The sequence below is a fragment of the Bidens hawaiensis genome, unplaced genomic scaffold, assembly GCF_021521415.1.
Source record: "Bidens hawaiensis isolate Kalapana, Puna unplaced genomic scaffold, B.hawaiensis_p1.1 tig00028742_1, whole genome shotgun sequence".
In the NCBI taxonomy this organism is placed as follows: domain Eukaryota; kingdom Viridiplantae; phylum Streptophyta; class Magnoliopsida; order Asterales; family Asteraceae; genus Bidens; species Bidens hawaiensis.
The window spans coordinates 263,385-277,972 of NW_027494704.1; the positions used below are offsets into that span (position 1 = coordinate 263,385).

Consider the following 14,588-nt stretch of genomic DNA (forward strand, 5'->3'; position numbering starts at 1 on the left):
TTCGCACCTAAACTAGAGGGACCTATTTTGCAAATCTGGATTTTGAACTCTTAACCCGTTTACCCATTTACCCAACTCATATTCAAGATCCAAAACCGTATATTCATTTGATTTCTTGAGCCACAATTGTCGTTCTATAGTTGGAATTAGAACAATATTATGATTCTTACCTAATTCGGCCAACCGAAGAAGTTAATTAGGAATGTAGATTATATTCGATATGTATTGCTATTATGAAAAGAAACCAACATCCCTCGTTCAATAATATACTTTTACAGTTCGTTATACTTCAATTACACGCACTGATATCATCCTCTAGCCATAGCCAATATTAACCCAGTAGTTAATTTGATTATAATCGACGTTTATCAACTGTTCGAGATCGTGTTTGTGCCGACGGGTTTAAGTAACATCACACCATCTATCCATCATTGTTAAAGGTAATAAATCATATGGTATCACTCGTTATTGGCTGCTTTGTAATAACCTTATGTCTGATTTTTCTTTTAACAGTCAGTTAAACGAATTGGGGATCTAGGGTTCATATGGTTGGTTTGGGTTGAATCTTGTCTGTTTATATTGTTTTCGCTTCAGGTTATAATCATCTAACCCCCTAGCCCAGTTGGCTAGGAGGGTGTGTGTGAAAGACTTGTGGGTGATGGGGACCTGGGTTCGAAACCCCCCAGCCCCGAATTTTTTGTTTTGTTTTTCGAAGGGTTTTAATAATTATATTATTGTGTTAAATCATTTAATTAATATTATGAATAATATAAAACTTGTAATTTAACTACTATTGTGTTAAACCGACATATTGAACGATCGCTTTTACGAACTTTGGTTACACCGTATCTACATGAATATATATATATAATATTGGAAATTAATAAATGTTAAAGGTTTAAAAAAAGGTTTTATCCATTTAAAATATATAATCAAAATATATATTATACCTTATTATTTTTACATAATTATTTGATCAAATGTTTTATAAAAGATTTTATTTTACTTTACATAAATTATTTATTATCAATTAATTACTATTTGCACTATTAATTTAACATAAATCTTTATTAGTAATAAAATTATATATTAAAGGTATTTTAGCTAAAATAAATATTTTAAAACAATTTCTATATATATAATCTATCCCAAAGTTTATAAATATCTATTGGAGTATTTATATGTAATTAAATCATATTATTTACAACAAAGCTTTGTTAATAAAATTAATAATAAATTTAAGGAATTAAGTAACTTTTGCGAGAACACACACGATCGTCAAATCCCGAACCTCTATCTAATTTTAGCTTCGTATACAATCTATATTTATTTCCTAAACTATTGTTACATAGGATTTCTCGTTGATAACTTCCGAAGAGCGTGACTCTTGTTTACTACCGTTCTTACCGAATTCGTTTATCTTTTGCTAATTGCTAAGGTGAGTACCACATTCCCCTCTTTTTACTCGTTTTCCACGTTTTGGGGACATATGCGTAAATTATATTTCTTATATATACTTATACTCAAAACTGCAACTATTATCTTATGTGTTAACAACTTATACCTTACTTGTTTGTGTGCTTACTTGCTTTATATGCTTCCGCATTCGGAGAGGACCGGCATAATCTCATAATAGTATGATCATACGCTAGTCGTTAGCCTTTGTGCTTCTCGACATCTCAGTTATACTTGCTAATTTGGTTAATTTATTATTCTCATATGACTTGTTGCAATTACTTATTTTTATATATACTATATGTACACTTAAACTGGTGTGTTGCTCACTCAGCCGTGTGTTGACAAATCTACTTTATTTTCAACGCATATGCAGGTATTCGTGTGAGGTGAAGTAATTAGAAGATCACTTAAGGATGTATGCTAGAAGAAAATATTAACGAGATAATATTATTTATGATTTATATTTGTTTGATACATTATTATTTTCTTTGAATATTGTATGGATTTTGTTTATATGTAATTTAATTAATAGATATTGAAACTTATAATATTGCTTGATAGTAACCTTTGAAAAGCTGTGAGCAATCAGCTCACGCCCCGGCATTTTCGCCGTAGGTTGGGGTGTGACACGGTTAGTCTTAAATAATAGGGCCCCTATTTTTTATTTGTTTATTTATTAATTATTATTTTTATTTATTTTTTAAAATTTAACTTAACCTAAAAAGCTAAACTAAAACTAAACATGGTAAATTTTTGTCAGAGTCGATAACTTGACTCACAGTTTTGATAGTTTAGTTCATGGGACGGAGGTGAAACACCTCCATCGCTGTTAGGGTTGTGCACGGTTTGGTTCGGTTATTGGCATTAACCCAACCTAACCGATCGGTTATCGGTTCAGTTCGGTTAATTTCGGTTAATAACCAGTATCAAACTTAGGCTAAAATTTTGCTTAAAAATACATGAAATGATTGTTTAAATACATGAAATAAATACATAACTACATGAAATGAAGTTATAAATATATGAAATTAAGATATTAGTACATGAAATGAAGATGTAAATACATGAAAATGATAGTATTAAACCATTAGTACATATAATACATGAAAAAGAGGGAAAAAGGCTTGAAAATATTAAAAAATGAAGAATTCGGTTCGGTTTGGTTAATTTCGGTTAATTCGGTTTTTGGTTATATCGGTTCTGTTTCGTCGGTTTTCGGTTCGGTTTCGGTTAGAGATTCGGTTATTTCTCACCCCTAATTGCTGTTTTTCGGGTTCTCTTAAATAGAGTTTAAGCCGGTGACCATTTACCTTAAAGCTATGCCCATCTTTTTGAACAAGTTCAACGGTTCCATACTCAAAAAACTTCCTTAACAATAAAGGTCCGGACCATCTAGACTTCAACTTTCCAGGAAATAAACGAAGGTGAGAGTTATAAAGAAGTACCTGGTCGCCTGCTTTAAAATATTTTTCACCTTTCATTTGTGCGTCATGAAGTCTTTTCATCCTTTCATTGGAAATCTGTGAGTTTTCGTACGCTTGGATCCTCAATTCATCTAGCTCGTGCAGCTGCAATAATATGTTTTTCCCCGCGAATGGTGGATCAAGATTGGCAGTTTTAAGTGTCCAATATGCTTTGTGCTTGAGTTCGACCGGAAGATGACACGCCATTCCGTACACCAATTTGAACGACATAGTGCCAATAAGAGTTTTGTAAGCAGTACGGAAAGCCCATAGAGCGTCGTCCAATTATTCCGACCAATCTCTGCGATTATGACTCACAGTTTTCTCCAAGATTCGTTTGATACCCCGAGTTGTGACCTCCACTTAACCACTTGTTTGCAAGTGGTAAGGTGTAGCAAGTCGATGATGAACCCCGTATCTGGCCAATACTTTCTCCATTTGCGCATTACAAAAGTGAGTTCCTCGATCGCTTATAAGTGTTTTGGGAATACCAAAACGAGAGAATAATTTCTTCAGAAACTTGACTACCATCCTAGCATCATTGGTGGATAAAGCTTGGGCTTCGACCCATTTCGATACGTAATATACTACAACTAGGTTGTAGTAATGACCAAACGATGTTGGAAATGGTCCCATAAAGTCGATGCCCCAAACGTCGAATATTTCACAGACCTGGATTGGTCTTTGTAACATTTAATCTCGTGAAGAGATGTTGCTAGCACGTTGGCATTCATCGCAAGAGGAACTAGTTTGCTTGCTTCTCGATTGATTGTAGGCCAATAGAAGCCAACGTCAAATACCTTCTTTGTTGTTGCCGATGATCCATGATGAACTCTTAACGGTCCTTCATGACATTGTTTCAGGTTCTTGCGTGCTTCGTCTCCATGTACGCATCTTCGAATTATATTACCATCTCCTATGCGAAATAAGTACCGATCTTCACAAAAGTAATATTTGATATCAGAAAAGAATTTCTTCCTTTGTTGATACGCCATTCCTTTGAGGACGATTCCACTAGCTTTGTAGTTTGCGATGCCAACAAACCAAGGATGTTTTCTTTCTTGAGTTTGGATATGCATTAGAAATTAATGGGGAAAGTTGTCATTTATCCCGGTCCCCATTATTTTTTGTGAATCTGGGCATTCCATACGAGAAAGATGTTCGGCTGCAACATTTTCGGCCCCCTTCTTGTCCTTGATTTCGATGTCAAATTCTTGTAGAAGTAAAATCCTTCGGATCAGACAAGGTTTAGCATCTTGTTTTGTGAACAAATACTTAATCGCCGCATGATCAGTGTGAATGATGGTTTTGAAAGAACTAGATAAGAACGGAATTTTTCGAAGCGAAGACTACGGCCAAAAGCTCATTCTTAGTAGTTGTGTAATTATCTTGAGCATCATTGAGTGTGTTGCAGGCGTAGTAGATCGGATGAAAATTCTTATCTTTCCTATGTTCTAAGACTGCTCCAACTGTGAAATCACTTGCATCACACACAAGTTCGAATGGTAGCGTCCATTCTGGAGCTACCATGATTGGAGCGTCTACAAGCTTGTTTTTTCAGAATTTGAAATGCATCCAAACATTTTTCGGAGAAGATTAATGGAGCGTCTTTTTCAAGAAGTTGTGTCATTGACTTGGCTATCTTTGAAAAGTCTTTGATGAAACGACGATAAAAACCCGCATGGCCAAGAAAACTTTGAATAACTTTAACAGATGTGGGCGGTGGAAGTTTGGAAATGCTTTCTATTTTGGATCTATCCACCTCTAATCTAGCTTGAGATATCTTGTGCCTGAGAACGACACCCTCTTCAAACATAAAATGACATTTTTCCCAATTCAACACAAGATTGGCTTCCTCACATCTTGCTAACATTCTTTTAAGATTTTCTAGACATAAATTGAAGGAATCGCCAAAAGAAATCTTCCATGAATACTTCCATTGAATCCTCAACCATGTCGTGAAGGATAACTACCATACAAAGTTGAAAAGTAGCTGGAGCATTACACAATCCAAAAGGGCATTCGTTGGTAAGCGAATGTGCCATTGGGACATGTAAATGCTATATTATCCTGGTCTTCAGGGGAAAATGGAATTGGAAAATAGCCAGAATTTGTCAAGAAAGCAGTAGTACATCTTCGATAATAGACGCTCGAGCATCTGATCAATGAACGGAAGAGTAAAGTGATATTTCCTAGTGACATCATTGAGTTTGCGATAGTCGATGCAAACTCGCCTTCCCATGATGGTTCTCATAGGAATCAACTCATTCTTGTCATTGGTGACCACTATCATTCATTCTTTCTTTGAAACTACTTGAACAAGACTTACCCAAGGAGAATCGAAAATGGGGTAAATCAATCCTGCATTAAGCAGATCGAGTACTTCCTTTTTCACCACGTCTTGCATGTTTGAATTTAGTCGTCTCTGGTGTTGCACTACGGGTTTAAAGTTTTCTTCCATTAGAATCTTGTGGGTACAGAATAATGGGCTAATGCCTTTAATGTCCTTAAATTTCCAAGCAATAGCTTTCTTGTGAGATTTAAGAACTTCAAAGAGTCTTTCTTTCTCATCACTTGAAAGGTCGGAGGAAATGATGACAAACAATTGAGATTTGCCTTCGACGAAAGCATACTCAAGGTGTTTCGGTAATTCCTTAAGCTCTAAAGTAGGCGGATCTTCAACAAAAGGGTTGACTTTAGGTTGCAGATCTTTTATTACTTCTTCAAATGTCTCCTCGGAGTGGCTTTCTTCTTCCTCCTCTATTTGATCTTTTGAATTGACGACATGTGCTTTCTTCATAATCAGTTGTGTATTACATACTTCTTTCTCCATTATTTTTCTTAAGTGACATCTCACTATTGATTCACACATATCCAGGAAGTATGCAGAATCATCTGTGTCTTGCGGATGTTTCATTGATTTGCCTATGCTGAAAGTTACTTCCTCATCCTCTACCCTGAGAGTGAGTTTGCCGTTGCAAACATCTATGAGTGCTCTAGCAGTATCAAAGAATGGTCTCTCTAAGATAAGGTGCAAGGCCCCGGTCCCGGTGCCCTACTTTAGTGTTGAATTTACTCATAAACACAATTCTAAATATCATAGTGGATTAAAACTTTTCACGGCATATAATAAGTCAGCCTTATATTATAAAACATTCAAAATCTTGTGTCAACATCATTCAAATTTGTCTTGCAAAATAAAAACATAACAAAATATAACATCATAACATTCTTGTCTAGATGTCAGGATCTTTAGTCCAATGCCATGCGGAAAGAAGTGACTTTCCATGGTATCGTGATGTTAGCCCAAGGAACAATAAACAGAGAAGCTTGGTTATGGCATAGGAGATTCGGACATCCATCAGTCAGCTATTTACATATTTTTTTTTCCAACATTATTTCCTAGTAATGGAACATTAAGTTGTGAAACCTGTGTCATGGGCGAAAAGCCATAGACATACATTTAAACCAAAAAAATAAAAAAGTTGATTTACCCTTTTCATTTATTCATTCTGAAGTTTGGGACTAGCAAAAATTACTAGGGGCAACACTTTTGGTTTTTTTTTGTCTCATTTGTTGGTGATTGTACTCGTATGACATGGATATATTTTCTAAAAAATAAATAAAATGTTTTTGATAAATTTACTATGTTTTACACCAAGATTTAGACACAATTCAAAACAAATATCCAAGTTCTTCGATCCGATAATGGGGGGGGGGGGGGGAATTCGTTAACGATTCTATGAAACAGTTTTGCTTTGCCAAAACAAAAGGAATTATTCAATAAACATCATACTCCCACACTCCTAAACAAAACACCACCATCCAACGAAAAAAATCATATTTTACTAGAAATAGCGCAAGCTATTTTGATCGTATCCCAAATTCCAAAATCTTTTTGGCCCGAAGCTCTTGCTACCGCTACATATCTTATCAATAGACTACCGGCAAAGGCCCTTGACCAAAAAACCCATTTTCAAGCCCTTTCAGAATTCACCAAAGTACCCCCCACCCCTTACACTTCAACCATGGATATTGGGTGTCCGGTTTTTGTCCACATACCCAAAATCAATCAAAGCAAACTTGACCCATGTGCTGAAAAATGTGTTTTTGTAGACTATGGTGTCAACCAAAGGGGGTACCAATGTATAGAGGAACAAAACGTCATATATACACTACCATGAACTATGACTTTCTGGAAACAAAGTTCTTTTATACCTCCAAACAAAGCAGTAAAGGGGAGGAAGATCTTGACACCCTAAGTTGGCAAAATCGGGTTCCAAAATGGGCCTCATCAGCTAGAGAAATTAACCATAATTCCCATGATGGGTCACTAACCTCACATCAAACTGAATGGTCTTCAATTAGTGTTCTAGACCCCAAATGCTACAGACCTTACATCCGGAGTAAGTAATTTTCAAGTACCTGAAAAGATAACTCATGAAAATGTTGATGTACCTAAAAATCATGAAATAGAATAAGAACAAACATACAGGAAACACTTCATGAGGTGCAAGAATCCATACAAGGTGTCACACCCCAACCTACGGCGGAAATGTCGGGGCATGAGCTGATTGCCACAGCTCTCAAGGTAGTAGTATCATACAATATTAAATGACAATATCTATTAATTAAATGCAGTTATCAAATAAATAAAATTACAAACAAGTACATAATTCATACAACAATACAAATTTTATATTTCTTGATTAAAATATTCTTTTAACTAATTTCTTCACTAAGTATCCACCAACCTACATTAAATTTCTACGATAACCTGCATATGCGTATAAAATATATTTTTGTAAAACAACACATGTTGAGTGAGTAAAACACCAATTTAAGACACAACATAATAATATATAGTAAATAAAGAAAGATGCAAACTGTTCCTATGAGAAATAAAAAGTTAAGTCATATCATATAAACAATCAATCAAACCATAAAGAAAGGGCTCAACCAATCCATATAAATGGACATTAGTTACCAAGCAAGGACTAAATCGTTGCCATAAAAATGGACATCGGTTGCCGAAGTAAGCAAATAACGTTCAAATAAAGCAAGTTAAGCATAAGCTGATATACACACAAGGATTAACAGTTGCGGCTTTGAATACTATATAATAGATAAATATATAAGATACGCACATGTCCCCAAAAAGGTTTAAAAATGAGTTAAAAAGGGGAATGAAATACTCACCTTAGCATTTAAGCAAGAGATAAACGAGTGCGGTAGAACAGTAGCAAACAAGCGCGCTCTTAAGGAAGAAACGATGAGATATCCTACGTAACAATATTTGCGGAGAAAATGAATACAAATTGAATATGAATCTAAAATAAATAGAGATTCGGGATTCGATGATCGAGTGTATACTAGTGAGAGTTAAATATTACATAGCTTTCTTTAATATTTATTACATTGAATTATTACATTAAATAATTAGTTTAATTAATAAAGTACTTTAATAAATATTTATAAAATTGTGGATAGATTTTATAAAAATATTTGTTCTTAAATGATTATTTTAAACTAAAAATACGTTATATATATATAAATGATGTATGTTTTTTATTATTAGTAGAGGTTTCTCTTAAATTAATTCTTGTAAATAATAGATAATAAAAAAATAAGTAATAATATTTATATAAATATGATCTTTTATAAAATACTTGTTGTAGATAAAACTTAATTATATAGTTTATATTAAAGCCCTTTAACAATTTTTAATACTAAAGTACACACACACACATATGGTTTTTAATCATGATTAGGAAAACAGCTAGTTTCATGTCGGTTATGGTAAAACATTTACTAAATATTACGTTTCTATTACCCATAATATGTTTTTAAATCATTTAGATTATGTGTGTGTGTGTGTGTGTGTGTGAGAGAGAGAGAGAGATAAAGGCTAAGAAAAAAATAAAAACCCAAAACGGGTCTGGTGGGCACAGATCCTGTGCCCTCCAGCCCAGAACTCGCTAACAAACACACAACCAACTGCACTACTAATCCAGTTGGTATCAACACCAAAGAAAATAAATAAACAGAATGCAAATCCAAATCAGTTTGTATAAAAACCCTAGAAATCAAATCGCGTAATTCATTTATGATTTGCGTAATTAAGTTTAAGGTTATTGATGAGGATTGAGCGGCGAGCAGAATAGTATAATTAATTACCTCAGATGATGTTCGTTGATGGCTTAATTGGTACGAACAGGGGGGCGGGCCGGAAACGATGATTAGAAACGACACTTGCAGGTCTTCAAAATCAAATTAACATTAGGGGTTTGAATCGCGATGGCATGAGGATGGTTTCTGCAAAATTAATTGGATTATGGTGATCGTCTACATGTATGTTAGAAACGGGTTGATGTCGGCTTATTTTAATAGGAAGTACGAGTCCATTTGTTTGATTAAACATAATTACGACGTCGGTGGGGATGTTTTTTTGTAAGAATAGCATATGCCCTTGATTTGATTTCCAAATTTGCTACAAGAATTGAGGCCCAAGTTATGACACTTGGTATACGGGTTCACGAATCGAATATTGGGGTTTGGATTTGAATCGGGTTTGGGTTAGGTTAATGGACTGCTGAATAATTATAAAATAATATAATAATAATATTAAATAATCAAATTTGCAGTTTAGCCCTTGATGTTTGGAGATGGAAATATCTTTGGGTAAAACTTTGGTATAGGGTTAAATTCGCCAAAGATTAAAAGTTATAAATATATATTAGACAAATAATTAAACAATAATATTATAATAATAATTTACACTCGATAAACGCGATAAAACTTCCCGAACATCGAAATGGGTCGGGCATTTAAAAATATTGGTTCGGAAAACCCGAGTTGTTACAGTCTCCCCTACTTTAGGGAAATCCGTCCCGAAATTAGAGGATACTATAACAAAACCATTAAACTTTGAAAAGGAAAATTTAATATAAATTTTTAAAATTTTTTTTATCATGACACAGAACTTTGAATAGTTAAGACAACGCTCCAAATGAAAATCCGATAAGGGCAATTATATATAGGATGTACCAGCGGCGTATCCACCATGTCCTTATCATTTTTTATATTTGTACTGTTATCCCAACTACTTTCGATTATATATTATGACACACAATCTTACGCAACATGATTTCCATGCGAGGACTTCGATAATTATGTTCCGGACCATAATTATGTTCATCGTTAGATGGTCCACATGACTTGTCACATCGTGTGGATTTATAAAAGTTTTGAAAATATAATTTTTAAGAGTAGAAATCCTTTAGGGAAAGGAGTTTTAAGTGAGACGTCTTTAAATAGGCAAAAGTTTATAGTTTAGTTACTAAAATGGAGAATTTATAAAACAACCCTTCGATATATTTAAACTTTATAGAGGGAATAACAATAGAAAATCTTAATTAGTATTTCAAAAAATTCATAAAAACGTCAATTCAAAATTTATTAAATAGTCGATACAAGGCAGAGAAAGTCAATTCAATTAAGATAGAATACGACGAGCGGCAAAGTCTTCTAGTAATTTTAATCTTTAGTGGCGCACGACTTAGAACCTTGAACCTTAAGAGTCTTGGGTGATTTGATCCATGAGGGCTTGAGTGGTTGAGGTAGATTGATTCAACATCACTTGGGTAACTGGAGCTCGAACCGTTTTCAAGAGGGTTGATCGGTTAGAGTAGGCTTGGTGAACTTGAACTTGCGAGTGTGGAATCTGATAAGTTTGGGTTAAGTATGGGTGATCTTGCTTGACGAGATAAGCCTGAAGGACATGGGATCGATAGGTTTGGACTTCATGGGTAAGGTAGTAGGGTGTGTAATTATAGTTTGGACTTGATTGGCATGGAAAATCTGAGGCCACATATCGCTGAGAGGATTAGGGTCTCCTGAAGGGTAGTAAGCACGGGTAGTAGTGGCATCATGTTGAGCATGAGGGATACACTGTTGCGGGACAACTTGTGAATTAGACGCTGTAGGGCAAGTATAGGCAATGACGATCAAAACGATTAAATTGGGTGCAAAACGACATGAGTATTGAGTCGAATGATGAAAGTTACTAGTGGGACAATACGAGGTGAACACCGATGGAGAGTTTCTTGCTCGGGATACTTTGATTTTTGTCGTGGTTGATGATTTATTTGATTAACATCATAGTATTCATAATTAGACTTGCGCTTGTTGTTATCGCGAGGATGAATAGGAGTAAATGAATTAAAAATATAATCAAGGAAGTTAATGAACAAGTTTGAATTGGTTGTATTAATGTTTTGAATTTGAGTTTATAATTTAGAGCTTGCAACAGTTAACTCATTGGGTATACACACGTTGGTCATGAGAACTAGACGATTGATGTCGAGGACGACAGTGATTTCTTAAATAAGACATTCTATGAGGACCAAAAATAAAGATTTATAAGATAGGATGAGTTGAGGAAATCATTTAAATAATACAAGTCTCATTTTTTTATAATAAATTTGCTTTTAAGAAATGGGAGATTTGTGTCGTATCATGAGGAATAAAGATAAAAGTTTATAAGGTAGGGGGTACATAGCGTAAATAGTTTTTAGATGATGTAGTCAATATGATTAAAGTGTGATGACTACACGAGGAGATAAGTCAGTTTAAAATTTTTAGATTTTTATTTAATTAAGTTTACAATAAACTAACGATATATAAATTGTAGATGTTGGCCTCCCATGAGCTTTCCATGGCAATTTGAATGGCCCAACGACCTAACAAATAAAATAACTGAGTTGGACATCCCATGAGTGTTACATGGCAATTTGATTGTCCCAACTAATTAACGAATTAACAATGCAATGAAGTTTGTCGGCCCGATGAGCGTTACATGGCGTTTTAACTGACCAAACTAATTAACGAACTAACGAAATAAAATTCGGGTAATTGGAGTATCTCGTGAATCACCACCTACGATGACTTCAACAAAAACATAAAACAAAGTGAGAAATGAATAGTCGGGATTCCCGACTAACCATTTAAAATAACATAAAAAACCATAATCGGAAGGTTACCGAATTTAAGCCATGAACCACTGTGAATTCGGTTTAAAAATAACCTAAGGTGTCGGTCATATGACAGTTTTGTTCCTCTTTGCCTGAGAGGAACTTGTCATGCCTACCTAGCCTTAAGATGAAGGAGTAAAAACAAAAGTAGGGAATTCTTAAGGAATTTCCCAAAATAAAAGGCAATCTAATTTAATTTAAAAAATCTATTAAAAATTTTCTTAAAAGGTTGAGGCATAGCCTCGGAGTTGTGTGTGTGTGTGCATAACAAATCATAATAAGAATAATCATTATTTAAATAGTTAAATAAGTACTTAATCTAGCAAGCAATTACGTAAGCTGTAACAATCAAATAGAACACATCAGGTAAACAAAGAAGCACGTATGGGGCTCCTAAGAATGTTACTAGGGCACCACTAACGACCTATATTAAACCTTCAGCACTGATACCAATCTGTCACACCCCAACCTATGGCGGGAAACGTCGGGGTGTGAGCTGATTGCCACAGCTCTCAAGGTACTATCATACAATATTTAAATGACATAATCTATTAATTAAATTCAGTTATCAAATAAATCACATGACAAACAAGTACATAATTCATACAACAATATAAATTTTATATTTCTTGATTAAAATATTCTTCTAACTAATTTCTTCACAAAGGTGTTGTTTGTGTGTTTGAAGACAAAAACTGTCTGCAATCTGATTTCATCTGATTTTATGTCTGCAACTAAAGATGTGGTCTGATGTTCTGCAATATGAAAATATAATATGTTTGTTTTTATAAACTGGATATCGTCTGCATAAGCTGAAAATTAGTTACCTGTCATACTTATCACAATCATTTAGAAGTCATTTAACATTCAAGTTATACAAAAATACCATAGTAGCACCAAGTATTAATAACAAAAAAAAAAAAGTAAAATAAACTCAAAGTACGTTATTTTGCATTAATTGTTGTGCTATTTGATCTCAAAGTTGACTCATGAATTGACGGTCCGCTGAACTTCCATGTCGTGGTACTTCTTCTTCTCTATTTTCACCACCATGTTGTACATGTTCATCTCCATCCTGAAGACCTACATTTAGGTGATCATATTCATCAAAAAACTCATCGCTTAAACCCTCTTTCCGTATAAAATTGTGAAGCGCAAAACATGCAATGGTAATATTTCGTTGTGTAACCAATGAAAAGGAGCCATTTTCTTTAATATTGGAAAGCGTGCCTTCAATACACCATAAGAACGTTCAATAACATTTCTAAGCTTTGCATGTGCATGGTTGAATTTTTCTTTGTCGGTTAATGCACGCCTTCGACGGAAATCTCCTAGCCAATACCTCACATTTCTATACGGTACCATAAATCCTCGAGTGTGTGCATACGCAGCATCACATAGATAATATTTATATGAAAACAATTCAATCTTCAAACTATATAATAATAGATAACAAAGTTAAAATCATAAATATATACCCGAGGGAGGAAATGGAAATGGAGCATTTGTATTTGTTAATGATTCGGACAATTTTCTAGAATCATGTGCTACTCCTTCCCATCCGGCCACGAGAAACGTAAATATCATGTTGAAGTCACATATGGCCAAAACATTTTGATAACAATCGCCTTTTCCTCTTCCTCTATATAAATGTTGTTTCTCAACAGGAACAATATCACGTATCAAAGTTCCATCAAGTGCACCAATCGCTCCCTACGTAGAAATTAATAGTTAATAGTATATGTGGAAAAAAAATCACCAAAGTATTTGTATAATGTACCTTAAAAGTTTGTCGTAATCTCCTATGATGCCCCGGAATATTTGGATTAGGATTAAAAGATGTTGGTACTATAACCTCTTTAGCAAACTCCATCATTCTTGACAATACTTCATGAAAATACTTATGAATTGTTTGTTTCGCGTGTTGAAATCTACGCTTAACAACTGAAAAACGTTGATTGTGACCGAGCATCATCAAAAACATAGCTATTTTTTCTTCAAGGGATACATGTCTACTATCTTTTAACCAACCTTTTTAGTCTAAAATGTGTGCAAAGTCGAACAAAAGAATCACGTGACATGCGTAGGAGTTCAATGCATTGTGTATTGTTCCCTTGCAACACCTCTAAAGTAAAATGGTGTCCGGACATAACCGATGTGTTATCTCTTTTTCTTTTAAGACGTCTCGGCCAAAAGTATCTAAGATACAAGAACATCACAATGAGGAGCAACAACTTTTGATTATAATCCATAAGAAACCTGTCAGTAACAAGCAAAAAAAAGCTCAAAAACTACCTATTTATTGCAACAAAAGAAAAAACTATTGTCGAAAATAGCCAAATATAAAACACATAATGGTTCAAATTACATAATTGTTTAGGATACAAAACACATAATGGTCCTATGGCAATGTCATCTAATACAACCAAAAATAAAACACATAATGGTTCAAATTACACAAAACACATAAAGGTTCAAATTACACCAAACACATGATGGTTCAAAATACACCAACACATAATGGTTCAAAATACTCATATCGCTCCCTACTTGAATATCCCCCAATGTCATCCCTATCATCTTAGTCCACCCTTTTAAAACCTCAGGGTCCGATGGTAAAGTCATCCATGCTTGT

At 34.3% G+C, this 14,588-nt stretch overlaps 1 protein-coding gene across 1 annotated transcript; it reads right to left on the reverse strand.

The window, feature by feature from the left end:
• Positions 1 to 4,407: 4,407 nt before the first annotated feature.
• On the reverse strand, positions 4,408 to 5,754 carry LOC143577598 (uncharacterized). Its single transcript, XM_077061386.1, has 2 exons — positions 5,251 to 5,754; positions 4,408 to 4,890 (listed from the first exon to the last, which is right to left on the reverse strand). Exons 1-2 carry the CDS (start codon positions 5,752 to 5,754, stop codon positions 4,408 to 4,410), a joined length of 987 nt encoding a protein of 328 aa, XP_076917501.1.
• Between the last annotated feature and the right edge of the window lie 8,834 nt (positions 5,755 to 14,588).

Coding starts and splice junctions, on each gene's coding strand:
- LOC143577598 (XM_077061386.1), bottom strand. CDS start 5,754: ATGGAGAAAGAAGTATGTAATACACAACTGATTATGAAGAAAGCACAT. Junction 4,891..5,250: donor CCATTTTCGATTCTCCTTGG/GTAAGTCTTGTT, acceptor TTTGTATGGTAG/TTATCCTTCACGACATGGTT.